The sequence below is a fragment of the Crassostrea angulata genome, chromosome 7 (genome assembly GCF_025612915.1).
Source record: "Crassostrea angulata isolate pt1a10 chromosome 7, ASM2561291v2, whole genome shotgun sequence".
Taxonomy (NCBI): Eukaryota; Metazoa; Mollusca; class Bivalvia; order Ostreida; family Ostreidae; genus Magallana; species Magallana angulata.
In genome coordinates, this window is record NC_069117.1 from 39,952,178 (window position 1) to 39,969,592 (window position 17,415).

Below are 17,415 nucleotides of genomic sequence, written 5' to 3' on the forward strand. Positions count from 1 at the left end.
TTTGTGTTGCTTTTTTTTCTTTTCGCAAATGTTAGAATATGAATACCTGAATATGTAGAACGGTTCTTTTTATGGTAGACAAGTTAAAGAAATATTCCTTTTTCATAATGTTACATATGAAATACTTCAATTGAGACTAAACACACCATATTTGAAAAATAATTACTCAACAAAGTATATAAAAATTTTCTATGCTGTGTTTTTCCTGAAATTTTTAGTTTGTTTGGGTTTTCTTCTTCTTTTTTTTTTGGGGGGGGGGGGGGGGGGGGGGGGGTAATCGGGCCTTCCAGATTCTTCTTGTCAGTGTGAAAGTCATTGTTTGAGCATCTTATAATATATAACGACGATTACTACGTTGATCAAAAAATGAAGTCCTTTTCAAAATTAAAATGATAATTATTATCCTGTTACACTTAAATGAAATCAAATTATTTTGTTTACAAAAGAAGTCTTAGATTTTTTTTAATTTATATAACAGTATCACATATTCAACCGATAGATCATTAAAAAACTTTCTGAAGAAAACGTATTATTATAAAAGTATAACAACTTGTCTAGTAGAATATCGAGATCTTTGTTTTTTTTAATAGAATACTGGCATTTTTAAAATCTATAGGGTGCATATGATAACTGGCATAAACTTGGTAGGTTAAATATGCCAACGGTAAGTCGGAAAGGAATAAAACTTTGAATATTGTATAACTTTTCTATTATGAAATGTTCATATAAATAACACAATTTTTTTGTTTTGGAGTTGTTACACATTAAAAGAATCAGTTACCATACGTTCGTTTTCTTGCTTGTTTCGCTTTGAAATCAAAATCATTTAAACCATTTGGCAGTTCCAATGTTCTGCAGTAGTTACACCGTCTTTCATCATGTGACTTTGAGATCACGTGCGTTCTTTTTCAAAAACCCAATGAGGTTAGCATTGATTAATTTTAATGTCGATCAAAGGTAAACAAATATGTAACAATAAAGCAAAAAGTACATTTTATTGTGATAGAATGATACAAGAACAAAGCATCCTTTTAGATTTTAAAAGATCAAAATAGCCTTCCCAGTGAAACAATAAGTGAAGTGGCAATTCCAATAACGCAGGCATTATTCGAGTTATAAGTGACAATATAAATCTATAGTTTGATTCAATATTTTATTCGGGTCAGTTTTTTAACAAACTTTCCTGAGCCCGGGCAATATTGATCTGTTGATGAATTGTCTGTCCTACACAGTAGGATAAACGGCATGGTTAGCAATTCCACATTGGTTATTTTGGTTTCGAGACATCATGATGTAGCCATCCATTCCCCAAGACGTTCCCCAGCTATAAAAAATTGCATAATTATAATAAACTAAAATATTTAAGTGATCGTTGATACAATGTAGGACAAAATATTGCTTTTTTCTTTTTTTTTAATAATGATGTGATTTTGTGTTTTGGTTGCCTGCGAAGAACAGTAAAAGATATTCGCATTTTCATTGAGAAGGGGTGATCTTAATAATTTTGAAACTTGGTTAAAAGATTAACACTGTTTTGGAAATAAAACAAAAACAGATCAATATGTAAAAAATTGTATGTAGTGTTTCTCAGCCCTAAACTATATTGAATTGTTACAAGTTGTTTTTATAATTATGTTTTGCAGGAGATTCACTCACTTTTTATGCTTGTTTCAAGAGAGAAAACATTGTGTTCACCAATTGTGAAATGTCTCACGAGGACAAAATTAAAAAAACCCAACAGATTAAGGGAAACTTAATTTCCATAGCTTGCAAACTCACCTATCAATGGACTCTTCCATCACCTTTAATATAATATAATCGATAAATAAGTATTTTTAATACAAATATGTACTTGCCTGTTCTTGACCAGCCAGTAGTCCTTGCCTTGATACACTCCGTACCCAACAATCAGGACAGCGTGGTCAAACACGATTGGATTGCAGGATTGCTCGTCATACATCCCTCCCTTGTACAGTTGGAACGAGGGTTGACTGGCGTCAATACATACCGTGATTGGACCCACACTGGCCACTGCTTTCTTAAGGGCCAGCTCGTCACCAGCAGGTACTTGGACGAAACCAGAGCAGGTAGCCCCGACTTCCGACGGACGAAATGAGCAGGTTTCTTTCTATGAACGGTTCATCAGGCATTAAATAGAGTAGAATTATTATTTTTCATTAATGCGAATGTTTGATATTTCAATGTAATGGCTGTGGAATATTTAATATTCATTAAAAATAATTGCATAAGACTGAAAATATGAACGACTTTGTCAAAAGGTTTTTTGTAAAACGCAGCTCAATTTTCGAGGATAGTCACTTTTTAACAGATTCATGCAAGGGTGTAATTTATGCATGATAAATAGATTAGTAATTTGTTTCATTTCGAGTATAAACTGCTATCTTTGATGTTTCATTTGGGTTGAAAGTAGCTTGTTTAGCAGGAAAAAAAATCATAACCTGCATTCGTAGGTTAAGAAAAAACTTTCCTGCAACTTGTGAATGTAAAAAAAGCCTTGAAAAGTTTAGAGGAATCACGAAATTGAGTCACCACCAAGGTTTATATGTTTTCAAACGATTTGCAATTGAGCCTGCAGTTATAATACACAACTATAAATGCTAAAAATATTATAGTTTAGATTTAGAAGCTAAATGTACTATATTTATTGTGTGTACCTTTGCAAGATAGGGATAAGATTCCTCTGTATCAATTCCTCCGTTTTCTTTTATGTATTTGTAGGCTTTCTGTGGAAGTCCTCCGTTACATCCCATGTTTTCTAACATTGATGAAGATAATATCGAATAAGTTCACAAATTAGTAAAGGACAACTCTTACATGTATCAATTTAAGTAACCATTATTTGTCAACAAATCGATAGAGAATAAAGCTGGTGTCATTTTTTCACTGTCAGGTACTTATTTGAATAATGTTTGAGATCTACTTCGAAAAATCATCATATAAAAATAAATTTTCGATGGAAATTGGCGATTGTAAAATTTGTAAAATTAAAGGGCCTTCGGATTTTAGCGACGATCAATAATAACTACGAAAACAAGCAAACATTAGCTCTCCTCCAAAATAAGCCGTTATACGGTATAAAGATTATTTTTATAACATCATACCTTTACTACAATCAAGCAGGTTTTGCTCTGATAGAGACACCAATTTTCCTGTTTTTCGGTAATGTTGCCCTTCCAGTCCCCCAGTGGTCGAAAAAGCCCAACAAGATCCACACTGCCCCTAAAAATACAAAAAAAAAAAGGTTTTAAGAGGACTCGATGATTGAGGCCAATTTCAGCCTACATTGATCTCCTTTGGAAGAAGAGCTCTATAAAAAAATATAGGAAAATACCCAAATTTAAAATGTAAATTGTATGGAATTTTTAATTACTGAATAATGGTTTATAGGTACGGAAATTCAGATCTGAAAGTTTTTGGTAGATCTGAATTTTAATTTGTTGACCAACGGGCCTCCTTAATCACCAAATCCTGCAGAGGTAATATCGGACTACACAGTGCTAAGAACCAACATTTGCACTTATTTACCAACAGATTCACAATTTCAGATACTCTTCGTCATTTTTGTGGGGAAGCATTTTTCCGAAAATCAGATGAAAAGTTTAATCAATCATGAATAAGCGAATTTTTATCCAAAGATTTCAACCGGATACCTGGTTTTTGACTGGAGTTACGTAACCTTCCTTTGACCAGTCCACTGTGTCTGGTAGCTGCAGATTGTTTGGCGGGAGAAATGTGCTGCCATTGACAACACTGTGTCCTCTCGCTCCGTTCAACATCGCTGCCATTTCCTCACTTGTCTGTCAAACAGTTTAGAATCAATTCTTTGAAAAAAATCTGAACAAAAGTGTAGCTGTTGGTTGTTGAAGGTAAAGATTTTAAGTGTTTGAAATATATCTGTGGTTGGAAAAGTGCATTTCGAAGCCACTTTATAACGACAACGAGAAATTCTAAATTTTAAAACGCGCTTGATGATACATATATATCATCTTATAAACATCAAAGACTTTGATGTTGTATGCAACTGAATAAATACGTTTTTTGGATTTTTTATTTGATGCTCTAACGAAAGATGCACTCAAGAGTAATTTCCCTTAAACTTTGCTTCCTGGTGAAGTTTGTTGCATGTTTATGTTTAAAGCTTTTTTTTATCTTTAAGTACATGTACATAAGTCAAATAGATTGTCAACAACTTTTAAGTTAATTGTGATTATTAGATAACAAGTGCACTGTTCAATGCAATAATTAATATATCGACCAAAGTTCTAACAAATATTTGAAAAGACTTGAGATGTACAATGTACAATAAGGGTTTTGTTCAATGCCTATACATGACAGTAAATAAACTAATTATATGAAGATGTATAAAGTAATTTTTAATCAGGAAAATGCTTTAAAAGTTTAAGTGTGCATGATTCAAACAAATACTAAGTACTTCAATAAGGGTTATTATCATTTTTTGTTCTGATCAAAACTCAAGTGTGTGATAGAGTTATAATTGGGTGTAGTTTTGATCTCATAGACTTATAATTTAATTATACATGATAGGTACGAAGTTAAAAGATTGACCAGGAAAAGAAAAATTGAACTTCGTTCTTTTGAAATTGCGATAGATCTGAAAATCTGCCTTGAACAAACTTTGATACACTTAACATGTAAAACTGTACTAAGAGTTTGTTTAACAAATCAATGCTTTTTAAAAAAAAATACCAAATGATATCAACGATTTTTATAAATGGAGTTATGTGTTTCAATGTCAATTATTTTAAGAAAATAATATATTATGTATAAGTTTATATAGTGTATATGGTCAGCAAATGTTTCCCTACATGTATCAGTTTTATCGAGATTTCAATCATTTTTGCTATAAGTTGACGTTTAAATTTTAAATAAAAAAGAAGATAATATGAAGAAACAAAAAAAATGCTCTGTTTTGTTGAAATGACGTTTTAATTCAATGCAAATTAAAGCTAAGAAAAAGAATTTGCAGTGTTAAATTATATTAATCATTGATTGCATGATTGTTAGACAAATATAAAGATTTATTCCCCCCTGGAAAATCACATTTGCAGAAGGCAACGCCCGTTAACGTTATTATACCGAACGACAGATGTAAGCCGTCTTAAGTTGAATATTTCCGACTTCAAATCTGAGACTTAGATATCTACGACTTAGCGACTAGGCTAGTTGCTACGATCTTGAACGCAGCCCAGATCTCGCGTAAGAATAATCATATGTGGGTTTAATAAACTGCCTTATTGACCGTCTAACAAGATGAATCTCTTGCATTAAGTCACCTTATATGTGATGGTACGGTGGCTGAATGCTATTTCCTATGTCATCTTTCCAAACCTGTCAGTTTATATCAAGTGGACCGAATGGTACATGTTCAATTTTCTTGTTTTCTTTTATTTCGTCTTATTTAAAAAAAAAAAGGGGGGGGGGGGGTAATTTGGGTTGGGTTGACGGATTACAATTAAGTACGTACCATATCCCCGAACTCGTTCATCCCGAGTCTGTAGCTGTGGTGACCATTGTCAGCCTCCATATTGTGTTCAGTGATTTTATCAATATTCTTTTGCCAAATCAGTCTCCTGAAAATACAAGTATTTATTATATAAGTCGGAAGACAACGGGTCGAACTGGGTCGTGACTATTCCACCTGGGGTAATAATTAAAGACGATCGCATATCGTCTAAACATTATTTTCTGACTTGAATATAGACATATAAACACAACACTGTCTGAATATTTGACGTTATCACGTGCACTTAAATCATGTCGAATTTGATTAAGGTGGCATTTCATTCACTTTCTTAATTGTAGATTTTTAAAAGTATCTACGTTTCTACGATGTTTTGCCCGTTTCAGAACCTGATGAATTGCTGTTCCAAAAAATGAACAATTTTTGAGCTTCATTTCTCTAAAAAAAAATAGATTTAAGTCTCAGAAATCTAAAATGTTTATGTATGTTTAGATGGTTCATCCCACCTCCTGTTTTCCTCTTGCTTTGAGTAGATTTTGTTGTGAATTTGCTTGAATTCTTCCCATTCTTTATCCAGGAAGAGCTCGGAAAGTCGACCATAGCTAGCGTACACACAACACACTAATACCAACAGGTATTTAAACACCTGTAATATAAGACCAACATGCATAGATTTTAAAACGGACACCTGTGTAATTGTCGACATTGACATATGTAAACTAAAGTTCAAATACTTTTGATATATTGATTTTATCGAAAAATATCAAGCAGGTAAAAAAAGAAAATAGAATACAGAAAACATAAACAAAACTTACCATGATCGTTTAGGACAGGAAGTTTAAAGAAACGGTCACAAATACAGGAAGTTATATCGTCTGATGCACACAGTCAAATGATCATGATTCACGGGTTATGATCAGGAAATATTAAAATTTCTCGACATTTGAAATCGGCACGAGCTACAAATTTCATTGAATAAAGGTCATTTGCATATTCAGTGGTTTGCGATTTTTCTATAATTATAAATACAATGATTGTTAAAGTCTTGAAATTGAAACGAAACTTAAGTTTGTCAGACTAACTGCACGCCTGACACTTCCTTGTTGAACTTTTTATTAAGAAGGCTCTTTAAAACAATGTAACGCATTGTTGTTGTTTTTTTAATTACCATGTTAAGACGCTCAGGTGATCAAATTTGCAATTGTCACATTATTTTGATGTCTTTTAAAATGATATCTTTTTTTTACCTATACCTCTGATAGACGACAGTATATATATTCAACCATTAGACAAAGGTCATTAAGAACATTGCAATTACTTTGTTAATGATATGAGACCTTTCAATGAGAGCGCAGTTAATAATAAGTGGCTATTTTTAAATTGAACATAATTTTAATGATAATGTTGCATAATGATTGCACCTGATAGGTCTTCGTTGGAAAATGGAGTTACTGCGCTTGCCTTATCCACCTTTTCCTTTTAGATCCGCTTACTGAGCTAGATAGGGCAGTAATGTATATCCGCATTATTCAGTTATTTTTTAGCGGAAGGAAGTCAAGTGTATTATTGTAAAGTTTATATTTTAATTAGCCTTTTAATTGAAAAAAATTATTGTCCTTTGTACTAATTTCCAATCTTTAGTTTAGAATTATTAATAAATATATAAAATATTTCAAGTTAAAATTCTTAACATATGATAATTAGTAATTGACGAAATCATTTCGATATTAATTTACAAAAGGCAATTAGATATTGAGTTCTCTGTAATCGGTGGTGCAAGTTCAAATGTGTTCGAGTTTGCAGCATTTACTACTGTATGTTCATGCTTCAAAATCCTGTGTGTGCGGGAGGGAGGGGGGTTGCGTATACCGACTATAACTTTGATTTCACTGATAATTTCTTGATTTTCACTTCAATTCTTTACACGTAGTTTGTATGCTCCCCAAAAATTGGGGGTGGGGGGGGGGGGCATCGCCATGATAATCCAATTTTTTATATGCTTATTTTAGACTCCTGCGAGAAAAAAATGGGCCCCTCCCTCCTCCTGCCAGATGCTACGTGCCTGGCATGTACTAAATATCTGTATATATTTTTAATCAATTATTTGCGTGGCAGGCAGGCAACTTCACTCAAAAACATGATGCTTGAACATTGAATCTTTTTTTTTTTTTTTACATGGCAATAGTTCTAGGTATATTGATGAAGTGATACAAGTGCTATAACAATTGTTGAAGAATTTGTTTTAAAAGAAAATCAATCCGCGGGGTCGAATAGATATTGGGGAATAGGGTAGTGGGATCACAAAACGAGTGTGTTAAACATTTTGAAGAAAGGGGGGGGGGGATTAATTGCGCAAAAAATAAAGACACCATGTTAATGATACTGACAGATGATACATCTTTGAAATATTGTTAAACACTTTCTTATGTTAGTCAATTGTTATCTTCAAAACGTGTACATTTAAGTTTTCCTGGCCCCAAATGGAGAACAACCACACGAATTGATTTTCCAGACAATTCTGATGCATTATTTGAGAGAGGTTTCTTTTATACAAATACCAGGATGATCATCTAATATGGATTCACGAAAACGATACAGAGTGCATTTTACACAATACATGTACTTGTGAACGCAGGATTAGGGTTAATTAATCAACACAGCATGGCTGTAAATATATCAATATAACCCGGCCAACTTTAAAAACACAACCCAGAGAGCAATAGTACATCGGTGCAGAGGATGAAAAAAAAAATAAATAGCCAGAATACATTAGCTCTAGCAGCAATTTGCAGACATGCTCCATTCGATATAAATAAAATATGATGACCTTGGTCTGGCTGTTTTAATTGCACATGCTCGAGTACATATACGTGTGGATCATGTCAAGGACATGTACAATTATCAGTGAAAAAAAGCAGACGTCACACAGAAGTAAGACTTTCTCGTGCTACATTTATAAAGTACACTCTTTTTCGTGTTCTTATAGAAAACAGCAATGCACCATCATAGGTTTGGGTATATACACAGTGTAAAAGAAATGAATGCAATTTTCTGCATTATGTAAAAACCAGAAAAATTATAAATTATTTTTAAATTGCTCAAAAAAAGTATCGTGGCTCTTGATTCTTACAAATGCCGAACTCGGCGCATGTAAAATTAGTGGTTCCCTATTTATATTCTACTTTGTCTCAAAATAATATAGATATGATACAGTAATTGGATATTTGAGGTTTTAAAATTTGTTAGAAAGTATTTTGTTGGGATTCTAAGAAAACTGTTGAAAGGATCCAATAATGGCATGAAAATAAAAAGCACATGCTCGTCTGCACGAATACGCCACAATTTCGAATTGGACGAGCTATAAAGATATAAATAATTCGATATGTGGCCCCATTATTGATTATAAGATTGTTATTAAGATTGATTAAAAATTGGCGGTAATGCAATATCTGTTGAGACAAGGGGAGGGCGAGGAAAAGTATTTTAATGGTGTTTGACTTTAGATCTGTAATGTTGATATAAGGGTTGACATGTTTGTTTTTGGCAAATCAGAAAATATGTTATATTTGAATAGTTTCGTAATCCGTGCATTGTCTAAACCTAATGCTGTATTCAATATGTGAAGTAAATTCCAATTAAATACTAACTCTGTCCATTCTCTGCTCTTTGCGATAGACAATACATTTTTTGTAGTGCTCTATCGTTTAAGTTTTCATCCATTATTCATCCTGATACGGTAATGTGCGCATGTACCGCCACTTAATGTTCCCAATAAAGATAGCAAAAAACCCACAAAGCGTTTTACCTGTAATTGAATGAAGAAAAAAATGTCCGATAATATTTTTACAGTACATGATCTGCACGACGAAATGCCGCATGAAATGGTTTTAATCTGATGATGGTGACTACTGCTAATTCTAACAGACTTCCTTGATTATAGATGATACCAAAGTTAATTCCGTAAAAATGTCACACTGATTTCCAGATATTTGCTGAAAAACGATTTGTGTGATCTTTTTATCGACATGGTGCTTTTCGGGGATCGGTCGAATTTAATTTATAGACTTTCAAGTTACATGTAGTTAAAATTACCCCAAAATTAAAAGGAAAATGGAGTTATAAACCAGTTTTGTTTCTTTTGAAAAACAATGACTTCCTCTGTTTTGGTGAGTTAATGAATTAATTACGAATAATTCATCAAATGATTAAAATAAATACTCTCCAAATTGCATAAGAACGCAGTTTTCTCCTTAAATGCTATAAACCAAAATAAATGAAGTTTTCTTAACAATACGTCCTTTACTTCACTGTTAACTGAATCATTGTTGGAAAAAGTTAATATTGAACAAAATATTTAAAGAATATATTTCCACATTTGTGATAATAAATGGTAAGTACAATAATTGCACATTAATGCCAAAATGACAAGTCAGTTGTTCATATGTTCGATTTCGTCTTTTTTAAACATCCATTTTAAAAATACAAAAATATCAATCAAATATACGATTTTTTTGACTTGAAACTTTCAAAATAAAATAAAATTCAGTAGAGCTCTTTGGATAATCACTTTTATTTCTAATTGCTTTTTTTAATAGGTGGAAGACCATAGAATTCTTTCAATCAATATTAAATTAATCTGGATTAAAGAATCTAACTCTTTTATAGATTTGACGTCAGAATATTTATTCTTTTCAATAAATTTTGTATATGGTAGGTAGGTGGGCATACATGTACTTTTGGAACATACATGTAGATGTGTAATCCAGTGACAGCATTCCCGCCCTCGACAAAGTGTCGTCGCTGACGGCATAGACAGAATAATCTTAGCTAGGACAATTTACCCAAAACTTAGGCGGCCGATAGAGGTGGCTTAAGTTAATCCTAAGTTTGTTTTACACAATTTTAGAAGTTTGATATACACCAATATCATAGTTTTGGTTTAATTGATATAAACATTAGCAATGGTCGTAATGAGCTGTAACATATTTCACATAGTATGCAAGAGGGCTGCTGAATATGTTGTAAACACGTAATGGTCAGTTTACAAGAAGCACTTGCAATTGTGACTATTTGTAAACTTGCAAAACCTGAGAAATTATGAAAAGGACGTTTTTAAACAAAAAACACCCTCAGTGATTTTAAAGACGACGATTGCCTCAATGCAGTATACATGTATTGACTTAGTGAAGAAATTATACTCAGACTAGGGAAATTACCTTATTGGTGGGGTAAGATGTAGAACAAACGATAAAAAGAAATCCACTATATTATTCTATCAAGTTTTAAAGGGGCATGGCCACGATTTTGGTAAAATTTATTTTTTTGATTTTAATATTAACAATGCTTCAGAAAGGAGTTTTTGAGGTCATTTGTTGAGCGATAAGCGAGTTACAGAGCTTGAAATACTTCGCTATGTAAACAAAGCGTTTGTTAACATTTTGAACGTTGAGGTAATAATTTCAGTTTTTAAACATAAAACGGATGTGTTAAACGTTAGGAACTGTTTATTAATGCTTAAAATACATTGCAAATAAAAAGATAGACAAATAAGCTGGAAAAAGACGTTTTATTGGTATATTGAACCTATATAAACAAAAACAGGGCACGAGCCTTGTTTACATGACAGAGAATTGTTAGCCATGTATTTTGCTTCAGTCTGACTAAAGCCAGCCCCTACTAATTCGTAGGGGCTGGCTTTAGTCAGACTGATTTTGCTTATAACTCTACGAATGATTCTGAAATTTTATTTGATCATTTCTAAACCATTGTTAATAATAAAAACATAAAAATAGAATTTGACCAAAATCGTGACCATGCCCCTGTAACGGCATCGAGATATTATGCCACAGGGGCAGTCTTTGAGAACGACTAGTGAATATTAATATTCATCAAAACAAAGAAGTAACAACAATAGACTGAATGCATTGCCTGAGATACATTGCTTTGAGCTTCTTAAAATTTTTAGGTACATATATTTACACTCATGCCACCTTGAATTTTTTTGTCTGTACATTTACCTCTACCTAAAAATACCAAGCACGTGTATCTATAAATATGATATCAACCTATGATAACGATTCATTACCAAATACATTCAAATTCGATAAAAGACATGAACAATTCGTATTTACTTTTTAACATAAGCATGACTTAGCTAAGACATTGCTAAGTTTGCTTTATGTTACGGTATAAGACATACTTAAGTATATCTTATGTAGGTCCTAAGATTCCGCCTATGTCCTACTTATGACCCTACTTACAATGTCAGTCAAAATCTTACTAGTAGCATCCTTTATGTTAAAAGCTCCTGTTTTCAATGGACATCGTTATGAACATTGTCTTTTAAATAAGTAATTTTCCATTTAAACTTTAGTTTGTGTTCGAAATAAAAAAAAAAGATTTAAAACAATCATAAGCAAAAAGATCGTGTAAATAAAAAATAACAGGCTCAGAACTACTTTTAACAGAAAAAATTAATTCATGCATTATATATGACTATGTAAAATAATAAAAGATATACAGGGAGAAGAACTGACTATGATGATTGGCAAGATTCTATGTGAAATCATTAAGGCAAAAATGAATATTTTATCATTGTGTTTCACAGCAATGAAAAAAACTTGACTTTGTTGTTTATGCTCTTTTTCACAAGTTAAAGTTCCAGCTACATCGTGCATAACTTTTTACGATGAAACGACACTTTTGATTATGTATGTTACTTGGTTTGACTTTGTAGAAAACCTATTGTGATAGTTAAATGTTTTGGTGTGACAATTTTGAAATCAAGAAGGCTTTTAGAGTATTAACAATAAACATACTTCTTTGAATTTTAATTTTAATTTGAAAAAAAATCTTTAAAATGGAAGATGATTTGTACAACGTTTTTGGGCGACGAATTTTAGTCACAAATCTAAAGTATGAAACCGCATAAGAAATACGCTCTTCATAATTATAAAAGATAATGCACACCAATTTTTTTCTTTGCATCTTACAGAGTCAATCCCTGTAATATCAGTTTACTTGTTTAGTTTTTAAAAAAAATGATCATTTTAAAGTAAAAATTGTTTGCACATACATTGTTATTTTGTTGTAAATGTGTTCTTGCATTCCTGAAATTGCCTTTCCCACTAATAATAATATTATTGCATTTATTTAAAAAACAATAATAAAGCAACGTTGTACACGCCATAATCTTCTGCAACTTCACTCTGAAATAGCTCTTAGATGATTGAAATTTGAAGATAAAACTGTTTTGTTTTTTGTTTTCTTTTTTTTTTTACATCGATTGGCAAAATAGATTTCATATATTTTTCGCTATCAAGATTTGCTAGATAGTACATAACTACGTGTACATATTGCATAGGGCATTGGGTATTTCCCGCAGAATCTATATACAAGCTCTTCTCGCGGTCATACAGCCCAGACAACAAGTGTTCGGAAACACAATGCAATTTAATCGCGGGGGCATGTCAAACAATTTTTAGACTAAAGTGGCAAAGATGAATAAAAGATGAGATTATCTATAGAAATGTTCTTTGGTTAAATATTCATGTGCTGAAACAGATTTCACAGCTCCAATCAATTTTAGCCCCCCTAATTTTAGTGATTTATCGTATCGTGAAATATGTGGAGTCTTAAAAAAGTTGCAAATGTGTCGAGAATTTATTTAAGTACATGTACCGTCATTGCTATCGACATTGTTTGTGTAAAAATCATGTAAATATGTAGGTGTAATTCTTTGAAATTCTGCTTATTTCCCCCAAGTTTTATTAAATGTATAAACGAAAGATAAAAAATATCGACTTTCAAAGAAACTAGCAAGGAAAATTATAGATTGATGACTGTTCAAGTTATTGACCAATATGTAGTTTACTCGTCAAGGTAGAAGGTCGTCTCTTTTTCATGTATGTGCACCTCCTGGATAACATATAAGATAAATCAACGTAGCATTAGGGAGGGGGGGAATGAACGGAATGGAAATTGCTTTTACTGTGCAAAAAATGGCAATAAAAGCAAAATTGAAAAGTGATCGCAGTGGCCAGTAAATTACTAAGAACCATACTCTGTAATATAAAGAATAAATTCTTTGTCAAAACGGTATGTAACCTAAAAATTGCTGATGGTGCTTTACAATGTAATCTACAAAATGAAACGGATTTGTAAATCTCAACTTTGAATTTCTTCTCCTCAGGAATTTGGGGAGGAGTTCAGGTAATATAAACTTCCGTGTTTATCTTTAGGTTTTTTGGGATTTGATTTCAATAATTTATAAGTAATATAAAATACCAATTGATGTTCTTCTAAAAGGGGCAAGGTCTTGGTAGATATTGTTATGTCATACATGTACCTTAATAATAGATCATTTATACCGTGTTTATCTTCAGCGTAGCTTAAAAGCTGCAATTTTCAGCGTTGTGGTCAAGCGTACATAATGTTAATATTACTCTTTAAGTGATTTTCAGTTTTACACGACAAAAGATTGCATTAACATGCTGCACGCTGTCATAACTCAGATACTGTCTCAACTGTGTCGTAAAATATGATTGAGAATTATATAAGAGGCTCATATTGAAAAGATTGGTCTTTGATTCTCTCTTCCATTACATCATTTGAATTCTTTAGAAGCAGTGGTCACGCGATAAGTTCTCCCTGACAACATAAACAATTCTAGATAACGGCGTTGACGGCTAGCATGGAGAGAAGAAATAATCGCTAAATGTCTTCATGATTTCGTAATTGCTCTTCTACTTTGTCTCTCGGAACGAAAACACAAATAGTCTAAAAAAATAATAATTACTCTTTATTGACCATATTTGATTGATTTGTTCTACAGATCGCGACCTTCTAAAGTTCTCCATTAAACAAATCTCATTAATGTGCTTTGTTTTGTACAAAGCTTACCAAAACTATCATCGTTCACGAACAACAACATTTGTTGTTACATGAGCAAAGATGGAATTTGAGTCAAGGGATCTCATTTCCTCGTCAGACATTGAACAAATATATGCATTTATACACTTCTGGGAAAAAACAAAAAAAAGTATGAAAAATATTTATGCCACTATGTGTAAAAAAAAATATTGTAAATGACCATGATCTTTACACTATGCATGGAGCGGCATTCATAGAGTTTCCCAGGGTAATCTTCTATAGCCATCGTCGGAACCCACGGTTTTTCTATCTGTCACACTGCTTGAAAAAAATGTAACGGGTAGAAAACCCGTGGGTTCCGACGATGTTCTTTATCCAGTGTGGTTTGATCCTTGACTTTTGACCATACGGTCTACAACTAATGGCGGTCTTCTACTCTTTAAAGTTTTATGTTTGGCACGCAAAGGTTTCTCAATGTATATGTATTGAGCAGACAGTACTCTGATGTCCAGATTATTTCGACCCGGACCTTTTTACCTCCTAACCGCAAATTGTATTCTTCTATTGAAGTACCGGTGTTGATCAAGTATTAAAAGAGTTCTTGGAATATTATGAGAGAGAGAGAGAGAGAGAGAGAGAGAGAGAGAGAGAGAGAGAGAGAGAGAGAGCTCTTTTCACAGAGAACAGAGAAACTACCCCGATATTCTATGATGCATTAGTCACTCATAACACTAAGTTCACAGGGCGGTAACGGTTGTCATTCAAGATACATGTATATTGAATTGGATCAAATTTCACTGCCTTACAGGTGAATGTAAGCGTATCCCACACAATGCCAGCCGTGTATCCTAAATGAGAACTGGAACAAAAGGAGATCTGTCATCGGAGACGCTAGGATTATATCACCAAAGGTTAGTTTCCACCTGGGAAATCAAACTAATGAGCAATATATTGTTTCGAACAATGCGCGTCCATATTCAAAACTCATGAATACTCATATCTCTACCGTATGTCGTGTGTTTCGGCACCAATGAGCTGAAGAAATGACATTTATTTCATAAGGATCGCGTTTTAAAGAACAAAATTTGATAATTTTTTTATTCTTTGGAGGCAACAAATACATCGGTAGCTCCTCTCTGGTTCAGTTGCCATTTTCAAACCAACAAGACTCTTTATACGCAGTTTTTCTATTTGTGTGTTAATGACACGAAATGGTCTCCAAATGATTACTGGTTCAGCAAGTACGGTGTTGCATTTGAAATATAAAATACTAGTGCACTTACTTAAAATAGAAATTATACATTGTTCATTTACGAATGTGGAGAATACTGATGTATTCTCATAGCATTCAATGTTCAAATGTGATTTTATTTCACACCAATATTATTTTTCATGATGACGTTATTCTTTAAAAAAAAAAGTCAATAAAACATCGAAGATCTGATAGCTATAATAATATTCAGATTGCATAGGACCGGCCTAATTATTTATGTACAGTATTATAGTTTTTTATTTGACGTATGCAAAATAAAAGTTCTTAACGTTCCATTTCGTAAACCTAAGAACTCGTTAATGCTTCTGGAATATGAATTCAAGACTGTTATACGTGTGCCTTTATTGTACAGTTGTTAATTGATCAAAGGTACGTGTACGTGTAAACAACTGCAACGTAAGTCCTTCATGTCGGATCATGAATGTCCATTATCTGATATAATTCAACATCTCAGAACATATATGTGACTGGTTAAAGACAACAGAGATTTTTATTAGGTACACCCGCAATTTTTGTCTTTGTTCTATAATTAAATCAATATCACTGCCTCGACGTTCTGCTCTAACCGTGTTGTGTTAGCAATCATAAATTGAAAACAAATAGGATATTAACAGTGCTCGCTAATGATGCGTGTTTTGTGTGTCTGCAAATAAACTATGGTTCTAGCTTCTGAACAAATCCGTGTACAAAAAGGTTTATTCCATGTCTTCCACTAACATTCTAAATTATTTCATCCGGATTTCTTGTTTTATTCCACCTAATATACAATAAGAAGTTTATAATAGATGCTATTTATTGATATCTTTACGTAAGAAATACTTGCCAGGGTTAACATGCTCTGACATTGCTAAAAACCAACTTCAAGAATAAATCATAACACACTGCCAATTACCAGAGCTAGACACAGTATTCAATTAATATACACTCTAAGGTGTGGCAAATCTCTTTCAGTTTCAGCGGAAGTTGACTGCCTCTGGCAACTGTAGTTGTGTTTGCGACATATCTGTTCCATGTCGGCACCTAAAAACTTTCTGATGGAATTGAAATAGTGTGGAAAGAAAAACCAATTTGTTCACAATTTCTGTTAATGCTTTTGGTTATACATTTTATTTACTTTTACAGCTTTAATTATGCAGCATGTTTCATGGAAAAATTATCAGACCATGCACGACTTTATCATTTATCAATAAGAATATGTCGTAATCTTTCTTTTAAGTCAATGTCTTTTTATTAGTGTTTTGTCCAACTATCGGAACGGTATTTGCGGTTGGCTATGGTGGTTTTTTTTTTTCAAACACAATAAATTGCACAATAATGTATTCAAATGAAACAATTCACATTAAGTTTACAATTTACATAAATTAACCGTTTTAGCACATTAGCACACAACCCCCCCCCCCCCCCTTCAAAAAGAGAATAAAAACAGTAAGTCGGTTTTATGAGGATATTTAAATTTCATTCATAAAACTATATGTACACGGGTACATGTATATGAAGCATATACAGAGTAACTTTTCATACAAAATAAACTAACCCCCCCCCCCCAAAAAAAAACACCACCAAACGAACAAACAAACAAGTAGATTGTAGTGAAAAGTTGTTAAACCGTTTCAAACATTGCGTATCTAAATTGAATTAAATGTAATTACATCCTTTTGAGCATACGGTTACTCATTAAAACACTGGCATTTAATGTCATTTTCACTCAAATAAGCGGAAACTGGAATGCTTGTTGCAGAGAAGCTCAATATAAACTCAATTTCCCCAC

At 32.7% G+C, this 17,415-nt stretch overlaps 1 protein-coding gene across 1 annotated transcript; it reads right to left on the reverse strand.

Moving 5' to 3' along the window:
* Positions 1 to 978: 978 nt before the first annotated feature.
* Positions 979 to 6,524, reverse strand: LOC128156833 (procathepsin L-like). Its single transcript, XM_052819141.1, has 8 exons — positions 6,319 to 6,524; positions 6,010 to 6,149; positions 5,507 to 5,612; positions 3,672 to 3,818; positions 3,123 to 3,240; positions 2,676 to 2,776; positions 1,857 to 2,128; positions 979 to 1,324 (listed from the first exon to the last, which is right to left on the reverse strand). Exons 1-8 carry the CDS (start codon positions 6,319 to 6,321, stop codon positions 1,225 to 1,227), a joined length of 987 nt encoding a protein of 328 aa, XP_052675101.1. The 5' UTR covers positions 6,322 to 6,524; the 3' UTR covers positions 979 to 1,224.
* Between the last annotated feature and the right edge of the window lie 10,891 nt (positions 6,525 to 17,415).